This window comes from Squalius cephalus, assembly GCF_949319135.1.
Source record: "Squalius cephalus genome assembly, chromosome: 9".
Taxonomy (NCBI): Eukaryota; Metazoa; Chordata; class Actinopteri; order Cypriniformes; family Leuciscidae; genus Squalius; species Squalius cephalus.
Window position 1 is genome coordinate 902,501 of NC_137130.1, and position 20,000 is coordinate 922,500.

At 39.7% G+C, this 20,000-nt stretch overlaps 1 protein-coding gene across 2 annotated transcripts in view; it reads left to right on the forward strand.

Moving 5' to 3' along the window:
* ofd1 (OFD1 centriole and centriolar satellite protein) overlaps positions 1–20,000 on the forward strand; it is a gene marked incomplete at its 5' end in the record, with an annotated part of 37,815 nt that overhangs the window by 4,477 nt on the left and 13,338 nt on the right. For both annotated transcript variants that reach the window (XM_079881838.1, XM_079881839.1), the window contains 8 exons: positions 348–455; positions 1,182–1,318; positions 4,664–4,837; positions 5,686–5,792; positions 7,311–7,430; positions 11,899–11,972; positions 12,063–12,154; positions 13,345–13,534. In XM_079881838.1, coding sequence (XP_079737964.1) covers positions 348–455; positions 1,182–1,318; positions 4,664–4,837; positions 5,686–5,792; positions 7,311–7,430; positions 11,899–11,972; positions 12,063–12,154; positions 13,345–13,534 — 1,002 coding nt within the window. The remainder of the gene's footprint in view (positions 1–347; positions 456–1,181; positions 1,319–4,663; positions 4,838–5,685; positions 5,793–7,310; positions 7,431–11,898; positions 11,973–12,062; positions 12,155–13,344; positions 13,535–20,000) is intronic.

Below are 20,000 nucleotides of genomic sequence, written 5' to 3' on the forward strand. Positions count from 1 at the left end.
CACAGAATAAATAAATAAAAAAAGCTAATTGTGACCTTTTTTCTCACAATCCTGACTTTTTATCTCAGAATTACATGATATAAAGTCGCAATTGCGAGAGAGAAAAAAAAAGTGTATTTTATTCCTTAGAATTGGATTTTATATCCTGCAATTCTGAGATAAAAAGTCAGGATTGTGAGAAAAAATGTCGCAATTATCTTTTAAAATGTTTAGATCTGTGGCGGTAACAAGCTTCCATAGAGAACTGCAGTGAATATGTTGTGGCTCGTGTGTCACTAATAAGCGTTTCCGCTGACGCTGTTGGATCAGCATCTGCTCTCTGTGATGACTGTTGTTCAACTCTACAGGTTTCCTGATGAGCCTCTTCACGGAGCTGACGGACCGGCACACTGACAGACACTGCTGTGACACTTCGACCCAAACCATCTCTATATCCGCGCATCAGGAGTCTCTCGGTAAGCCTTCACGTCTGTCGTGTGTCACACTGAATTACACGTTCATTTCTTAAAGTAGTCAATCATTTTATCTCTTAAAACTCATCTCTGATCACCAAAATGACATATTTAAAAGTTTTTTTCCTTCTTCATGCCTTAAAATATCTTGAATGTAACTCGACACCCTTGCCTCATTTAGTATGCGTGGTTCTATGAATATGCAAATGACCCCGCCTCCACTCACTCCCTCAGCTCAGAGATCCACTGGTTGACGATCACACGTTGATCTGATTGGTTACAAGGTAGTTTGTGACGTCTGAAACACCAGCGATTTCAAAGCGTGTTTTTGAGACTGTCTTTGGTTCACTGCAGTTTTAAGGAGGAAATACTCAGCAATGCTGTCGACTTATGAATTTACACATGGATTGAGTTAAAGAATATGATCTTTTACCATATTTAACCGTATTTAGCAGATTTTCCTCCAAAAATCTTCTCAGAAGATGCAAAAAAGTCAGATAATTCCAATCTTTTCTGTGATTTCTTTTCTTTTCTTTTCTTCACTTTAATTTTTCAGAATATTAATATTTTAATAGTATTTCACAATTTTTACTGTATTTTTAATCAAATAAATTCAGCTTTGATCACAGGAATAAATTACACTTTACTATATATTCACATAGAAAACAGATGATTTACATTGGAATAATATTTCACAATTTTTACTGTATTTTCTATTGTATTTTTAAGTTGAGAAGATGCAGCTGATCGACGAGGAGTATGAAGTGCTTCGGCACAGAGGAGAGCGCTGGCCGTCAGTCGAGGCGAAGCTTGCGGAGTACAGGAAGGAGATCCAGGAGCAGGCACAGCTCGAGCTCAATGCAAAGGTCTGCAAGAAAAGCATGTTCAGGGGCCGGTTTCACAAAGATAGACTTTGGCTATGGCTTAGATCTCGTAGATAGTCAGACTTCAGATAGACATCTAAATCAGACCGCTGTACAAAGCACTGAAGACTCTGACTATCTTAAGTAGGACTACACTGCAATGCATTCTGGGTAAAATAAGACACTTTTCAAAACAAAAAACATGGAGGATCGAGTAAGCGCATTCAGCCACTCAGTGCAGTTTACCCCAGCGGAGAATATGTGTTTGTTGGAGGAGTTTAACAGTTACAAGGACATTTTACTTGGGAGATTTTGAAATTTTGAGAATGTAGTAACAAGAAGAAATGTTTAATTTGGAAAAAGATTGCTACAACAGTTAACGGCGTTAATCTGATCGTTGATTGGCCTGTACAAGATGCCCTGTATACCACCCGTGACACAGAAGCTTTGCTGAGACCCACTGTGTCACCAACAGCATTCAGAAAAGTTCCTGTTGCATAAAATATCAACGCAGTGCAAACCGGCGGCGTCTGTCCGCGCGCCCAGCAACAGCTCAGGACCTCGTTCAAAATCCTGCTGCGCCACAGAGTGCCATTTACATTTTTGTCTGATATTTGTCTCAAATCGTCGTTAATGTGTATACTTGACCTCACCCTGTCCTGCAATATGCATTTAGTTATACATTCATTCACAGAAATCAGCTGCGTGGATGAAAACTGCTGATATTATCGGATTTTCAGGTGATATTCTCAATTCATTCAGTTAACGGACGCTCCGAGGTGAAGTGTTCAGACTGCAGACTTTAGTTTGCAACGATTGTATTTAATTGTACAGTACAATCATAACATAGTACAGACATTATCTTAATTCCATAATGTCCTTAAACATAACAATATTGCTGGCCATAAACTGAGAAAATGCGCGTCCAGTGTGCGATACCTCGAGTTGTCCTAGACACGACGTTATCCAGGATCTGGGTAACACAAAAACTACCCAAACACTGGGTTGTTACGTCTGACCCAAGATCTGGGCAACACAAAAACTACCCAAACACTGGGTTGTTACGTCTGACCCAAGATCTGGGTAACACAAAAACTACCCAAACACTGGGTTGTTACGTCTGACCCAGGATCTGGGTTACACAAAAACTACCCAAACACTGGGTTGTTACGTCTGACCCAGGATCTGGGTAACACAAAAACTACCCAAACACTGGGTTGTTACGTCTGACCCAAGATCTGGGTAACACAAAAACTACCCAAACACTGGATTGTTACGTCTGACCCAAGATCTGGGTAACACAAAAACTACCCAAACACTGGGTTGTTACGTCTGACCCAAGATCTGGGCAACACAAAAACTACCCAAACACTGGGTTGTTACGTCTGACCCAAGATCTGGGCAACACAAAAACTACCCAAACACTGGGTTGTTACGTCTGACCCAGGATCTGGGTAACACAAAAACTACCCAAACACTGGGTTGTTACGTCTGACCCAAGATCTGGGCAACACAAAAACTACCCAAACACTGGGTTGTTACGTCTGACCCAAGATCTGGGTAACACAAAAACTACCCAAACACTGGGTTGTTACGTCTGACCCAGGATCTGGGTTACACAAAAACTACCCAAACACTGGGTTGTTACGTCTGACCCAAGATCTGGGTAACACAAAAACTACCCAAACACTGGGTTGTTACGTCTGACCCAAGATCTGGGCAACACAAAAACTACCCAAACACTGGGTTGTTACGTCTGACCCAAGATCTGGGCAACACAAAAACTACCCAAACACTGGGTTGTTACGTCTGACCCAGGATCTGGGTAACACAAAAACTACCCAAACACTGGGTTGTTACGTCTGACCCAAGATCTGGGCAACACAAAAACTACCCAAACACTGGGTTGTTACGTCTGACCCAAGATCTGGGCAACACAAAAACTACCCAAACACTGGGTTGTTACGTCTGACCCAGGATCTGGGTAACACAAAAACTACCCAAACACTGGGTTGTTACGTCTGACCCAAGATCTGGGCAACACAAAAACTACCCAAACACTGGGTTGTTACGTCTGACCCAGGATCTGGGTTACACAAAAACTACCCAAACACTGGGTTGTTACATCTGACCCAGGATCTGGGTAACACAAAAACTACCCAAACACTGGGTTGTTACGTCTGACCCAGGATCTGGGTTACACAAAAACTACCCAAACACTGGGTTGTTACGTCTGACCCAGGATCTGGGTAACACAAAAACTACCCAAACACTGGGTTGTTACGTCTGACCCAGGATCTGGGTAACACAAAAACTACCCAAACACTGGGTTGTTACGTCTGACCCAAGATCTGGGTAACACAAAAACTACCCAAACACTGGGTTGTTACGTCTGACCCAGGATCTGGGTAACACAAAAACTACCCAAACACTGGGTTGTTACGTCTGACCCAAGATCTGGGTAACACAAAAACTACCCAAACACTGGGTTGTTACGTCTGACCCAGGATCTGGGTAACACAAAAACTACCCAAACACTGGGTTGTTACGTCTGACCCAGGATCTGGGTTACACAAAAACTACCCAAACACTGGGTTGTTACGTCTGACCCAGGATCTGGGTTACACAAAAACTACCCAAACACTGGGTTGTTACGTCTGACCCAGGATCTGGGTAACACAAAAACTACCCAAACACTGGGTTGTTACGTCTGATCCAGGATCTGGGTTACACAAAAACTACCCAAACACTGGGTTGTTACGTCTGACCCAGGATCTGGGTAACACAAAAACTACCCAAACACTGAGCAACTTTGAGGGACCGAGAGAAACATGATCATGTATTTCTGCTCAGCAACACTGGACATCAAACACACAGCATACGCTAATAACTCTTCATTACTGTCTACTTTCTATGTATAACAGTTCTATCTAAGCTCAGGCTCAGTCGTTCTCAGCGCCGTCGAAATAAAGGTCCGCCGCTCCATCAAAATAAGTCACAACAACAAGTCTTGCGTCGCTTCAGAGTTCCTACTAACGGTGCGAATGCAACCAGGAAAACGTTCCTAAGGGAACCATTAGTAAACCATTGCAAAAAATGCTTTTCTTACTTAGTATTTTTGTCTTGTTTCCAGTTCAAATATCTAAAAATACTTAAATCAAGATGCATTTACCAAAGTAGTAAAATGCCACAAGATATTGTCTCTTGTTTTCTGAGGTAATGCATCAAAATGAAGAGAGTTGTTGCTTAAAGAAAGCAAAACTATCTGCCAATGGAGTAAGAAAACCATTTTTTCCAGTGTAGAACTATCCGGAGCGAAAGCCCTTTAATAGTGCTGTCTTCCTGCAGATGCAGCACTTCATGGAGGTGGAGATGGCGAAGGTGAAGCGTGAGGAGAAAGAGGCTTCTCGAAGAGAGATCCTGGAGCTGAGACGAGACATGGAGAGAACGCATGAGCTGAAGTCTGAGGCTCTGATGAGTCGAGAGAAGAACGCCATCGAGCGATTACACAGACAACAGGAGGTGCTGTCAGAAAATACATACAGAACTGATTAGTGCTGGGCGGTATGGCCAACAATTCATATCACGGTATTTTTCTGAATTATACCGGTTTCACAGTATAGGATGATAGGCTATTATTATTTTTTCAAGCATGACTGGGTGTTAACCACATGTTCTACTGAGTGAGAGAGGAAATACTGCAGTAGATTGACTTAGAATGCCCTATTTTACTGTCATGAGTGAATATTGTACAGAAAATATGAACACTAGGCACCAGCAGGAGGCGCTGTAGGAGCTGCAGAAACAGCTGTTTCCCCGGTAACGGCTGAACACAAACCAGCACATAAACGCTGCTTTATCAGGAAACATAAAGAAAGATTCAATTGAAATAACATTTCTAAAGACAGTCAATTCCCTTCAGACACATTCATATAAAAACACCCGTGCTGCGTTTAGACTGTGAAACGGGCAGTGCTCATGTTTCTTCAACCACAAATAGATTTTCCAAAAGGCAGTGTTGATATTGTGAACCAATGTATGGGAAACACTGTAATATAATTTGACCGCTATCAGTTATAGTTTAACCTCTCCATCTTCACTGTCAGGCTCAGTAACACACACATCTGAGCATCACCAGTGAACAGTGAAAAGACCCTCTCAAACAGTGTCGCGCCGCGTTCCCAGCGCTGTTAAAGCCACATACACCGGTATTGCGGTATTATTAAAAATTCATATCATAACACAAATAAACACTGGTATTCGTTGTGAACCGGTATGCCGCCCAGCACTAGAACTAATGTCACCACATCAGTACAACCCAGATGTTAATCCTTCAATGCTCCCCGTTTGGATGAAACTGTCGGATCCAGATAGAGGAAAAAGATCTTTATGCTCAAAGACAAGCCGTGCTGAGAGAGATGGAGTCTGTGCGGAGCGGAGAGATGGAGCTGAAGCTCAGGGTCGAGGCCTTCCAGAAGTGAGTCACACTATAGCGGCTTACACCAGCAGACTTAACCCAGTGAGGGGCTCGGTGTGATCACAATTTATTTTTATTTATTTAAGTCATATCACCATCTTTGATCAAATAAAATCTATCAATTTATGCAATTTTTTTATTTTTTTTTATTTACCTCTAAAAGTACCATATTTCTTTATGTAAAATATGGTTATTTTTATGTTATATTTAATATTTCTTTTACTTCAGTAAAAAAAAAACCATGCCATTAAGTTCAGACAGCCCAAAACCTGAACATTCGGTGAGTTGGGTGACGTCTGATGACATATGTTGGTATAAAAATAACAAAAAAGCAAAAATATCAATCGCCACTAGATGCTCTAGTACTCAATGGCTGCATATAGGCTAAAATCTATAAATCATTTTTTTTAACAAACTTAGTAAATAATTAAACTAAAACTAAAGCTATTTTAAAAACAAAAGGTAATTGAAACAAAGCCGATATTAAGTTATTAAAAGCTAAAAAATATGAGAAGAAAACTAAAACTTAAAGTTAAATATGTCAAATTGAACTGCTAATATTACTAGACTATAATAAATAATTAAAAATACATGTAAAAAAAGTATAAACATAAAATTACTCTATAATTTTATATAAAATAAAAAATGGTAACGCTTTACATAAAGCCTGTATATATAGAAAGTACAATTCATTAAAACACACGACAAACAACCAATTTCATCTTCTAATATTATAATGCATTTTAACTTTTGCTTATAATTATTTATGAAAATATGTAATGCACAAATATTAAGAATACCTTTATAAAACATTGAACATAAAGGCAAAGTAAAGGCTACCCAAAAAATGATAATTCAGAATATTAATAAATGCTGTTTTGATGAACACTTCTGTCAGTCACGTTCTGACGGTGACGGTGTGTTTTATAGTGCAGTGTGATACGAGCTCTTTAACTATTCTCTGACTGTGAATCTCGTTTATAATATCATGGAATCTCTTACAGTCAATCCAAACATTACTCAGACACCAGATATAATGTGTGATATTGTTCCACTAGTGTGATCAGGACACTATAGTTCATTTCTGTAAGTGAGGAGAGCAAAATAAAGTAAACTGTGACATATTACACCCAAATATTCTTCATTCAGAGACTACCAGTGACATTTATAAAGACACTTTGAGCTGATCATGTTCTGCTGAAGTGTGTTTTCTTTAATTGCTAATGCTCTTTTTACACACAGACTGAACACAATGAAGCATTGCTTGGTGATTGGTTGAGCTAAACTGGTATTATCTAATTGTGTAGTTAAATTTAACAGCTGACAGATATTCAACATAATTCATGTGTGAGACAGTCTAACAGAAGGACGGACAAAACCAGTCAAATATCAGCTGAGTTCTGCTCATATTTCATTACCGTTTTCTAAACTATAGCGAATAAACTGTGATAATGTGAGACATGTTGAAGGTGTGTGAATAGATTGTGGTTTGATGTGCTGATATCTTGAACGCTTCAGAAGCTGTACGCTGCAGGAGGAGAAGATGAAGACCGTGGAGGATCTTCTGAGGAGGAGAGAGCTGAGTGTGAAGAGCGTGGAGGACTCGTTCGACCAGAGACTGAAGAGCGAGATCCTGAGGTAAGCAGAGATCGCACATCTCACTGGTCACGTGTAGTGGAGACCGGCACGAAGGCGAAGGAGAACAATTACTGTGGAATTTAATGCAATAAACTTGGAATCAGGAACATCTATGGAAGCTTGTTTCCGCCACAAAATAAAACATTTTAAAAGATAATTGCGACTTTTTATCTCACAATTGCGAGTTTACATCTCGCAATTCTGACTTTATTTCTCAGAATTGCGAGCTATAAAGTCAGAATTGCGAGATATAAAGTCAGAATTGCGTGAAATAAAGTCAGAATTGCGTGATATAAAGTCAGAATTGCGTGAAATAAAGTCAGAATTGCGTGAAATAAAGTCAGAATTGCGTGATATAAAGTCAGAATTGCGTGAAATAAAGTCGCAATTGCGTGATATAAAGTCAGAATTGCGTGAAATAAAGTCGCAATTGCGAGAAATAGTCAGAATTGCGTGAAATAAAGTCAGAATTGTGTGAAATAAAGTCAGAATTGCGTGAAATAAAGTCAGAATTGCGTGAAATAAAGTCGCAATTGCGAGCTATAAAGTCAGATTTGCGTGATATATAGTCAGAATTGCGAGATATAAAGTCAGAATTGCGTGAAATAAAGTCAGAATTGCGTGATATAAAGTCAGAATTGCGTGAAATAGTCGCAATTGCGTGAAATAAAGTCAGAATTGCGTGAAATAAAGTCAGAATTGCGTGATATAAAGTCAGAATTGCGTGAAATAAAGTCGCAATTGCGTGTTATAAAGTCAGAATTGCGTGAAATAAAGTCAGAATTGCGTGAAATAAAGTCGCAATTGCGTGATATAAAGTCAGAATTGCGTGAAATAAAGTTGCAATTGCGAGAAATAGTCAGAATTGCGTGAAATAAAGTCGCAATTGCGTGATATAAAGTCAGAATTGCGTGAAATAAAGTCAGAATTGCGTGAAATAAAGTCAGAATTGCGTGAAATAAAGTCAGAATTGCGTGAAATAAAGTCAGATTTGCGTGATATAAAGTCAGATTTGCGAGATATAAAGTCAGAATTGCGTGATATAAAGTCAGAATTGCGTGAAATAGTCGCAATTGCGTGAAATAAAGTCAGAATTGCGAGATATAAAGTCAGAATTGCGTGAAATAAAGTCAGAATTGCGTGAAATAAAGTCAGAATTGCGTGAAATAAAGTCAGAATTGCGTGAAATAAAGTCAGAATTGCGTGAAATAAAGTCGCAATTGCGTGTTATAAAGTCAGAATTGCGTGAAATAAAGTCAGAATTGCGTGATATAAAGTCAGAATTGCGTGAAATTAAGTCGCAATTGCGTGTTATAAAGTCAGAATTGCGTGATATAAAGTCAGAATTGCGTGAAATTAAGTCGCAATTGCGTGAAATTAAGTCAGAATTGCGTGAAATAAAGTCAGAATTGCGTGAAATAGTCGCAATTGCGTGTTATAAAGTCAGAATTGCGTGAAATAAAGTCAGAATTGCGTGATATAAAGTCAGAATTGCGTGAAATAAAGTCGCAATTGCGTGTTATAAAGTCAGAATTGCGTGAAATAAAGTCAGAATTGCGTGATATAAAGTCAGAATTGCGTGAAATAAAGTCAGAATTGCGTGAAATAAAGTCAGAATTGCGTGAAATAGTCGCAATTGCGTGTTATATAGTCATAATTGCGTGAAATAAAGTCAGAATTGCGTGAAATAAAGTCGCAATTGCGTGTTATATAGTCATAATTGCGTGAAATAAAGTCCGAATTGCGTGAAATAAAGTCAGAATTGCGAGCTATAAAGTCAGAATTGCGTGAAATAGTCACAATTGCGTGTTATATAGTCAGAATTGCGAGCTATAAAGTCACAATTGCGTGTTATATAGTCAGAATTGCGTGAAATAAAGTCAGAATTGCGTGAAATAGTCACAATTGCGTGTTATATAGTCAGAATTGCGAGCTATAAAGTCAGATTTGCGAGATATAAAGTCAGAATTGCGTGATATAAAGTCAGAATTGCGTGAAATAGTCGCAATTGCGTGAAATAAAGTCAGAATTGCGAGATATAAAGTCAGAATTGCGTGAAATAAAGTCAGAATTGCGTGAAATAAAGTCAGAATTGCGTGAAATAAAGTCGCAATTGCGTGAAATAAAGTCAGAATTGCGAGATATGAAGTCAGAATTGCGTGTTATAAAGTCAGAATTCTGACTTTTTTTCTCGCAATTGCGACTTTATATCACGCAATTCTGACTTTATAACATATAATTGCGAGTTTATATCTCATCTCATGTATATATATCTCATATACATCTTTTCTCAGAATTGTGAGATATAAACTCACAATTGTGAGATATAAAGTCCAATTCTAAGGGGAAAAAAACGGACATTTTTTTTTTTTTTACCTCAGAATAGTTTATATTTCACAATTCTGACTTTATAACACGCAATTGCGACTTTATTTCTCACAATTCTGACTTCATATCTCGCAATTGTGAGATAAAAAGTCGCAATTATTATTATTTATTTATTATTCAGTGGCGGAAACAAGCTTCCATAAACATCAGAACAGGAGACGGTCACACTTTATTTTAAGGTGTCATTGTTACAGTGTAATTATATATTTAAGTCCTGAGTAATATTAAGCAACTACATGTACTTACTATAGGGTTAGGGTTTGATTGAGGGTTAGTTGCATGTAATTATGCATAATTTACAGTTATTACTATGGTAAGTACTTGTAACAAGGACACTGTAAAATAAAGTGTAACCCAGGAGGCTAAGGGTACGTTCACACGACAACGATACGCTTAAATTGGATAGTTTTTTCCTGTGAGTTTTCCGCCTAGAGGCGATTATCAAACACTCTTCATTCACACTCCGCGGAAATAACTATAATCGCTGTATTCTGCTGTCAGGCCAGTAGATGGCGATGAAACACTGTAGACTGAACACGTAATACGCACGTGCTTCGCATTTTTGTTGTTTTACACGGGACGGTTTTCAAAAACTTGCACTTTGAAACCCGTTTTCAAAAGTTCAGGCGCCCGAAACACCGTTGTCGTGGAAACAAACGGCCAAAACGCATTAAAACTTTTGTTTTTAGTTGAAAACGGTGTTGTGTAAACAGCCCTAACACAACCTTACATTACCGAGAACGGACGGAGACTGAGGGAGAACAGGGTTTAAATACACAGAGCAAACAAAAGGAACTAAATTGGATAATTAACAGGACTCAGGTGATTGAGACGGCTAATTACACAGACTGGGGGAAACTGGACTAAACCATAAACACTATGAAGCATGGGAAACAGAACATACATGTAACATGTTCTGATTCGATTTGATTTTGATTTGCAAGCTCTTAATTCGATTTTTGATTTCGATTCAAAATTTGATTTTTGATTTTTGATTTCGATTCGAAGTTCGATTTGAATATAGATTTAATACAAATCCGATATTTATAAAAAATGAACAGTGAACATAAGTTTACAAGAGGTTCATTAATAAAAAGAAATAAGGAACTCTCAAACTCTTTTTATTTTAGGTACACTTGTGTCCATTAACACACAACCCAACTCTATATTTCAAACGCATACGATGAGTCGACAGGATTTTGATGCGAGATGAAAAATTGATGCTGAAAACTGGACAATCACATGCCTTGATCAAACAGGATCTGGTTATTTTTTGTTTAAGATTAAACACACACAATATCTCACAGCATTCGCTGTAACGTGTGACCAGTGGAGGAACACTAATACTGGCTTCTGGGTGATGGATAAATAAATATGGGGGAAAATCCATTTGTGAATCAATCTTGAATCGACCACATTTAAAAAAAAAAACGATTAATTGGAAACTCTCCTGAGTTCTGCAGATCCTCTCATGACTGATTAATCCTGCAGATGTCGCTCTTGTGACACGACTGGGAAACCTCATGTGTGATGAGGCAGTGGTTGTTGCTTCATATCTAGTCCAGTAACGATGCTGTGTGTGTTTCTACACTGGGCCTTTATTTATAACCTTCAGACAAGGCTTTAATAAAGTTTGTGTTGATGAGCTTTCATTTTCAAAAGTTGAGGTCAGTAACAATAATTTACATTTTTTAACACTTTTATTCAGCAAGGACACATTAAATTGATCAAACGTGACAGTAAAGACATTTATAATGTTACAAAAGATTCAATTTCAAATAAAAGCTGAACTTTTGAACTTTCTATTCATTTTATTTTTAATTTCTGAAGGATCATGTGACACTGAAGACTGGAGTAATGATGCTGGAAATTCAGCTTTGATCACAGGAATAAATTACACTTTACTATATATTCACATAGACAACAGCTTTTTTTACATTGGAATAATATTTCACAATTTTTACTGTATTTTTGGTCAGATAAGAACCTTACCAGAAATCGTACCAGTCGTTAGATGAGTAGTGATTGTTCAGTGAGAGTGAAGCAGTTATTATGCCATTGTGAACTGAACGTGTTTCAGATATCAGCTGGAGCTGAAGGAGGATTACACCAAGAGGACGGAGACACTGGCAGAACAAGAGAAGAGGATTAAAGGTATTGAAGGATTAACGGTAATCAGAGAATATAAACTGATCAGTACGGTAGAGTTATTGATAATGGACGGCCTTATTTTCCTGTTCGCAGCAGAAACGCTTCGTCTGCAGAAGGAGTCTGCTAATATTGATGCAAAAGCAGAAGAGCATGAGAGACATTTATCAGAAGTCAAACGTCTGCAGGTAAAGCAGATCTGATCCCATAATTCATCTGTGCCAAAGAAAGTGATGCATGGATCTTTCTAAGCATGACATTGATGTGCTTATATTCCTATTAAAGTTGCTTTTAGGCCTCCGTTCACTTTACAAACTCTCTCTTTAATGGTCTATTCTCAGAAATAATATGCTGTTCTTTCCCATGTGACCCTGGACCACAAAACCAGTCAAAAGGGTCAATTTGTGGAAATTAAGATGTATATATAATCTGAAAACTGAATAAATAGGATGGGACAACATTTAGCTGAGATACAACTATATGAACATCTGGAATCTGAGGGTGCAAAAAAATCAAAACATTGAGAAAATCTCCTTTAAAGTTCTACATTTATGTTCGCAATTTTGCTGCATTCACTCACAAAAATATTGTTTTTATATATTTAAGGTAGGAAATTTACTAAGTATCTTCATGGAACATGATCTTTAAAAATTCTTAAATCAAGAAGCATTTACTAGAGAAGTAAAATTATATAAGAATTCTATCTTGCTTTCTGATAAAACATTTTTAAATGAAGTGAGTTTTTGCTTAAAACAAGCAAAATTATCTGCCAATGGGGTAAGAAAAATAATTTTAATTCAAGTGGAAAACAAGAAAAATAATCTTTATTCAAATGGGAAACAAGAAAAAAAAATCTTAATTCAAATGGAAAACAAGAAAAATAATCTTAATTCAAATGGAAAACATGAAAAATAATCTTAATTCAAATGGAAAACATGAAAAATAATCTTAATTCAAGAAAAAAAAATCATAATTCAAATAGAAAACAAGAAAAAAAATCCAAATTCAAATGGAAAACAAGAAAAATCCAAATTCAAATGGAAAACAAGATTATTTTTCTTACCCCATTTTGCTTATTTTAAGCCAAGACTCACTTCATTTAAAAATGTTTTATCAGAAAGCAAGATAGAATTCTTATATCATTTTACTTCTCTAGTAAATGCTTCTTGATTTAAGAATGTTTAGATATTTGGACTGGAAACGGGACAAAAATACTTTTTTGCAGTGAACCCGTGTGACGTGACTGGTTCTGTGGTCCAGGGTCACGTGTGTGTGTGTGTGTGTGTGTGTGTGTGTGTGTGTGTGTGTGTGTGTGTGTGTGAAACCGGTCTGAACACAGTATTTTGCAGTGGTAGTGTTTAACAGCACATTCCCGCAGACGGAGCTGGAGTCGGCCCGATCGCAGACATCTCTTCTGACCCGAGAGAACGAGCGTCTCCGACAGAGACTGGAGAACATGAGTGATTATTCAGCGCTGAAGGAAGAAACACAAGAGCTACAGACTCACATCACACTGATGAAGCTCCAGCTGGAGGAGAAACTCCAGGAGAACCAGCGACTCAGACAAGGTGCTTCCGGTTCCTCCGGTTCCTTCCTCCCTGTGTTTCAGATCCTCGTTCTGCTGGAGGTTCTGGAGATCTACAGTCACTCACAGTGCACTTATTAGAGGACCAACACACCTCACACAACCTGAGGTTACACTGTTTCTGAAAGAGTCTCTTCTGCTCAACAAGGCTGCATTATTATGATCAAAAATACAGTAAAACAGTGAAATATTATTCCAGTGTAAATCATCTGTTCTCTAAGTGAATATACAGTAAAGTGTAATTTATTCCTGTGATCAAAGCTGAATTTTCAGCATCATTACTCCAGTCTTCAGTGTCACTTATTTGAAATATAAATGTTTTGTAACAGTAAATAACTTTTTTTTTTTAAAGAAATTTTTACATTTCTTAAATATATACTTGAGGTCATTTGGGGTCGGTAGGTTTTTCTTTTTCTTTCTATTCATCAAAATATTCAGCTGAAAATTCAGCTTTGATCAGAGGAATAAGTTGCATTTTACAATATATTCACATAAAAATTATTTATTTTAAATTGAAATAATAACAATTTTTACTGTATTTTCTGTATTTTTGATCACATAAATGCAGTCTTGGTGAGCAGAAGATGCTTCTTTTATATTAACTTCATATATATATATATATATATATATATATATATATATATATATATATATATAAATATAAAAAAAATAAAAACAATTTGTTTAAACTTCCATTAGACTTTAAAATAGCTTCCTCTCACATTTTAATTAAAATCAAAGTTTGCTTATCAATTGAAGGAGCTTTATTTTTATGAATTGATGAACTAACATTATTCCAACCTTTTATAATGATTCCATTTATCAAAAATAATGTTTCAGCAGGATCGGGATGGAAAACTCCTTTATATTTGCTCATGCATCTTTTCTGAGGAGGAAAAAACAAACAATAAACATTTGCAGACTAAAAATGTAAAAACAAGCGAGTGATTTGTGGAAAGAGTGCGCTGGACTCCTGTGAGGATGGAGCAGTTCAGGCCAGGATCTGAAGGGGTCAGACGGGGAGAACACACACACACACACACACACACACACACACACACACACACACACCAGTGGCCAGTGTAGATGTGCTCCGCTTGGTAATTTGGCGCTCTTGGCTGGGATTGTGCATTTGCTGGGAGAACGAGGGGGGGGGGGGGGGGGACAGAGAAGCGCTTCATGGTTTCCTCTAATACAGCAGACTCTGAGCATGTCCCTCTGTAACCCCTTCATGCTTTCAATTGTGAATCATGATCAGTGTTGGGGAAAGTTACTTTTAAAAGTTATCCATTACAATATTGTGTTACTCATAAGAAAAGTAAATAATTGCGTTTCTTAGTGTCTTTTAATGTAAAGTAATGCGTTACATTACTTTTGCGTTACTTTTTCTCACCTGGGCTGGGCTTGTTTACTTGTTTTTAACAACAAGAAAAGTTATATTTTTGGTAAATGGCCCTTTCACACCGAAAGTGAAGAGAATAATCCTCAGGCTGAAGGAAATGCAGATTTAATCCTGTAGAGTAGAGTAGAGTAGAGTAGAGTAGAGTAGAGTAGAGTAGAGTAGAGTAGTGTAGAGTAGTGTAGAGTAGAGTAGAGGTGGAGTAGAGGTGGAGTAGAGGTGGAGTAGAGGTGGAGTAGAGGTGGAGTAGAGGTGGAGTAGAGGTGGAGTAGAGGTGGAGTAGAGGTGGAGTAGAGTAGGAGTAGAGTAGGAGTAGAGTAGGAGTAGAGTAGGAGTAGAGTAGGGTAGAGGTAGAGTACGGTAGAGGTAGAGTACGGTAGAGGTAGAGTACGGTAGAGGTAGAGTACGGTAGAGTAGAGTAGAGGTAGAGTAGAGTAGAGGTAGAGTAGAGTAGAGTAGAGGTAGAGTAGAGTAGAGGTAGAGTAGAGGTAGAGGTAGAGTAGAGGTAGGGTAGAGTAGAGTACAGTAGTGTAGAGGTAGAGTAGAGTAGGAGTAGAGTAGGAGTAGAGTAGGAGTAGAGTAGGAGTAGAGTAGGAGTAGAGTAGGAGTAGAGTAGGAGTAGAGTAGGAGTAGAGTAGGAGTAGAGTAGGGTAGAGTAGGGTAGAGGTAGAGTACAGTAGAGGTAGAGTACAGTAGAGGTAGAGTACAGTAGAGGTAGAGTACAGTAGAGGTAGAGTACAGTAGAGGTAGAGTACAGTAGAAGTAGAGTAGAGGTAGAGTAGAGTAGAGGTAGAGTAGAGTAGAGGTAGAGTAGAGGTAGAGTAGAGGTAGAGTAGAGTAGAGGTAGAGTAGAGGTAGAGGTAGAGGTAGAGTAGAGGTAGGGTAGAGTAGGAGTAGAGTAGGAGTAGAGTAGGAGTAGAGTAGGAGTAGAGTAGGAGTAGAGTAGGAGTAGAGTAGGAGTAGAGTAGGAGTAGGAGTAGAGTAGGAGTAGAGTAGGAGTAGAGTAGGGTAGAGTAGGGTAGAGTAGGGTAGAGTAGGGTAGAGTAGGGTAGAGGTAGAGTACAGTAGAGGTAGAGTACAGTAGAGGTAGAGTACAGTAGAGGTAGAGTACAGTAGAAGTAGAGTAGAGGTAGAGTAGAGTAGAGGTAGAGTAGAGTAGAGGTAGAGTAGAGTAGAGTAGAGGTAGAGTAGAGTAGAGGTAGAGTAGAGGTAGAGTAGAGGTAGAGTAGAGGTAGAGTAGAGGTAGAGTAGAGGTAGAGTAGAGGTAGGGTAGAGTAGAGTAGAGTAGAGTACAGTAGTGTAGAGTAGTGTAGAGTAGAGTAGAGTAGAGTAGTGTACAGTAGTGTACAGTAGAGTAGAGTAGAGTAGTGTACGGTAGTGTACAGTAGAGTAGAGTAGAGTAGAGTACGGTAGTGTAGAGGTAGAGTAGAGTAGGAGTAGGGTAGAGTAGGGTAGAGTAGGGTAGAGTAGAGTAGGGTAGAGTAGGGTAGAGTAGGGTAGAGTAGGGTAGAGTAGGGTAGAGTAGGGTAGAGTAGGGTAGAGTAGGGTAGAGTAGGGTAGAGTAGGGTAGAGTAGGGTAGAGTAGGGTAGAGTACAGTAGAGGTAGAGTACAGTAGAGGTAGAGTACAGTAGAGGTAGAGTACAGTAGAGGTAGAGTACAGTAGAGGTAGAGTACAGTAGAGGTAGAGTACAGTAGAGGTAGAGTAGAGGTAGAGGTAGAGTAGAGGTAGAGGTAGAGTAGAAGTAGAGTAGAGGTAGAGTAGGGGTAGAGTAGAGGTAGAGTAGAGGTAGAGTAGAGGTAGAGTAGAGGTAGAGTAGAGTAGAGTAGGGTAGAGTAGAGTAGGGTAGAGTAGAGTAGGGTAGAGTAGAGTAGAGTAGAGTAGAGGTAGAGGTAGAGTAGAGGTAGAGTTGGGGTGGGGTAGGGTAGGGTAGAGTAGGGTAGAGTAGGGGTAGGGTAGAGTAGAGGTAGGGTAGAGTAGAGGTAGGGTAGAGTAGAGGTAGGGTAGAGTAGAGGTAGGGTAGAGTAGAGGTAGGGTACAGTAGAGTACAGTAGAGGTAGAGTACAGTAGAGGTAGAGTACAGTAGAGGTAGAGTACAGTAGAGGTAGAGGTAGAGTAGAGGTAGAGGTAGAGTAGAGGTAGAGGTAGAGTAGAGGTAGAGGTAGAGTAGAGGTAGAGTAGAGGTAGAGTAGAGGTAGAGTAGAGGTAGAGTAGAGTAGAGGTAGAGTAGAGGTAGAGTAGGGTAGGGTAGAGTAGGGTAGGGTAGGGTAGAGGTAGAGTAGGGTAGAGTAGAGTACAGTAGAGGTAGAGTAGAGGTAGGGTAGAGTAGAGTAGAGTAGAGGTAGAGTAGAGGTAGAGTAGAGGTGAGGTGAGGTGAGGTGAGGTGGAGTACGGTAGAGTACGGTAGAGTACGGTAGAGTACGGTAGAGTACAGTAGAGTACAGTAGAGTACAGTAGAGGACAGTAGAGGACAGTAGAGGACAGTAGAGGACAGTAGAGGACAGTAGAGGACAGTAGAGGACAGTAGAGGACAGTAGAGGTAGAGTAGAGGTGGGGTGGGGTGAGGTGAGGTGAGGTGAGGTGGAGTGGAGTAGGGTAGGCTAGAGTGCAATAGAGTGCAGTAGAGGTAGAGTACAGTAGAGGTAGAGTACGGTAGAGGTAGAGTACGGTAGAGGTAGAGTACGGTAGAGGTAGAGTACGGTAGAGGTAGAGTACGGTAGAGGTAGAGTACGGTAGAGGTAGAGTACAGTAGAGGTAGAGTACAGTAGAGGTAGAGTACAGTAGAGGTAGAGTACAGTAGAGGTAGAGTACAGTAGAGGTAGAGTACAGTAGAGGTAGAGTACAGTAGAGGACAGTAGAGGTAGAGGACAGTAGAGGACAGTAGAGGTAGAGGACAGTAGAGGACAGTAGAGGTAGAGGACAGTAGAGGACAGTAGAGGTAGAGAACAGTAGAGGACAGTAGAGGTAGAGGACAGTAGAGGACAGTAGAGGTAGAGGACAGTAGAGGACAGTAGAGGTAGAGAACAGTAGAGGACAGTAGAGGACAGTAGAGGTGGAGGACAGTAGAGGTGGAGGACAGTAGAGGTGGAGGACAGTAGAGGTAGAGGACAGTAGAGGTGGAGGACAGTAGAGGACAGTAGAGGTAGAGTACAGTAGAGGTAGAGTACAGTAGAGGTAGAGTACAGTAGAGGTAGAGTACAGTAGAGGTAGAGTACAGTAGAGGTAGAGTACAGTAGAGGTAGAGGACAGTAGAGGTAGAGGACAGTAGAGGTAGAGGACAGTAGAGGACAGTAGAGGTAGAGAACAGTAGAGGACAGTAGAGGTAGAGGACAGTAGAGGACAGTAGAGGTAGAGAACAGTAGAGGTAGAGGACAGTAGAGGACAGTAGAGGTAGAGGACAGTAGAGGTAGAGGACAGTAGAGGTAGAGGACAGTAGAGGTGGAGGACAGTAGAGGACAGTAGAGGTAGAGTACAGTAGAGGACAGTAGAGGTAGAGTACAGTAGAGGACAGTAGAGGTAGAGTACAGTAGAGGACAGTAGAGGTAGAGTACAGTAGAGGACAGTAGAGGTAGAGTACAGTAGAGGTAGAGTACAGTAGAGGTAGAGTACAGTAGAGGACAGTAGAGGTAGAGGTAGAGTACAGTAGAGGTAGAGTACAGTAGAGGACAGTAGTGGTAGAGTACAGTAGAGGACAGTAGTGATAGAGTACAGTAGAGTACAGTAGAGTACAGTAGAGGTAGAGTACAGTAGAGGTAGAGTACAGTAGAGGTAGAGTAGTGGTAGAGTACAGTAGGAGTAGGGTAGAGTAGGGTAGAGTAGAGTAGGGTAGGGTAGAGTAGGGTAGGGTAGAGTAGGGTAGAGTAGAGTAGAGTAGAGTAGAGTAGAGTAGAGTAGAGTAGAGTAGAGTAGAGTAGAGTAGAGTAGAGTAGAGTAGAGTACAGTACAGTAGAGGTAGGGTACAGTAGAGGACAGTAGAGGACAGTAGAGGTAGAGGACAGTAGAGGTAGAGTACAGTAGAGGTAGAGTACAGTAGAGGTAGAGTACAGTAGAGGTAGAGTACAGTAGAGGTAGAGTACAGTAGAGGTAGAGTAGAGGTAGAGTAGAGGACAGTAGAGGTAGAGTAGAGGACAGTAGAGGTAGAGTAGAGGACAGTAGAGTACAGTAGAGGTAGAGTAGAGTACAGTAGAGGTAGAGTACAGTAGAGGTAGAGTACAGTAGAGGTAGAGTACAGTAGAGGTAGAGTACAGTAGAGGTAGAGTACAGTAGAGGTAGAGTAGAGTAGAGGTAGAGTAGAGTACAGTAGAGTACGGTAGAGGTAGAGTACAGTAGAGGTAGAGTACAGTAGAGGTAGAGTACAGTAGAGGTAGAGTACAGTAGAGGTAGAGTACAGTAGAGGTAGAGTACAGTAGAGGTAGAGTAGAGGTAGAGTACAGTAGAGTACAGTAGAGGTAGAGTACAGTAGAGTACAGTAGAGGTAGAGTACAGTAGAGTACAGTAGAGGTAGAGTACGGTAGAGTAGAGGTAGAGTAGAGGTAGAGTAGAGGTAGAGTAGAGGTAGAGTAGAGGTAGAGTAGAGGTAGAGGTAGAGTAGAGGTAGAGTAGAGGTAGAGTAGAGGTAGAGTAGAGGTAGAGTAGGGTAGAGTAGAGTACAGTAGAGGTAGAGTACAGTAGAGGTAGAGTACAGTAGAGGTAGAGTAGAGGTAGAGTAGAGGTAGAGTACAGTAGAGTACAGTAGAGGTAGAGTACAGTAGAGGTAGAGTACAGTAGAGGTAGAGTACAGTAGAGGTAGAGTACAGTAGAGGTAGAGTACAGTAGAGTAGAGGTAGAGTAGAGGTAGAGTAGAGGTAGAGTAGAGGTAGAGTAGAGTACAGTAGAGTACAGTAGAGGTAGAGTAGAGGTAGAGTACAGTAGAGTACAGTAGAGTACAGTAGAGTACAGTAGAGTACAGTAGAGTACAGTAGAGTACAGTAGAGTACAGTAGAGTACAGTAGAGTACAGTAGAGTAGAGGTAGAGTAGAGGTAGAGTAGAGGTAGAGTAGAGGTAGAGTAGA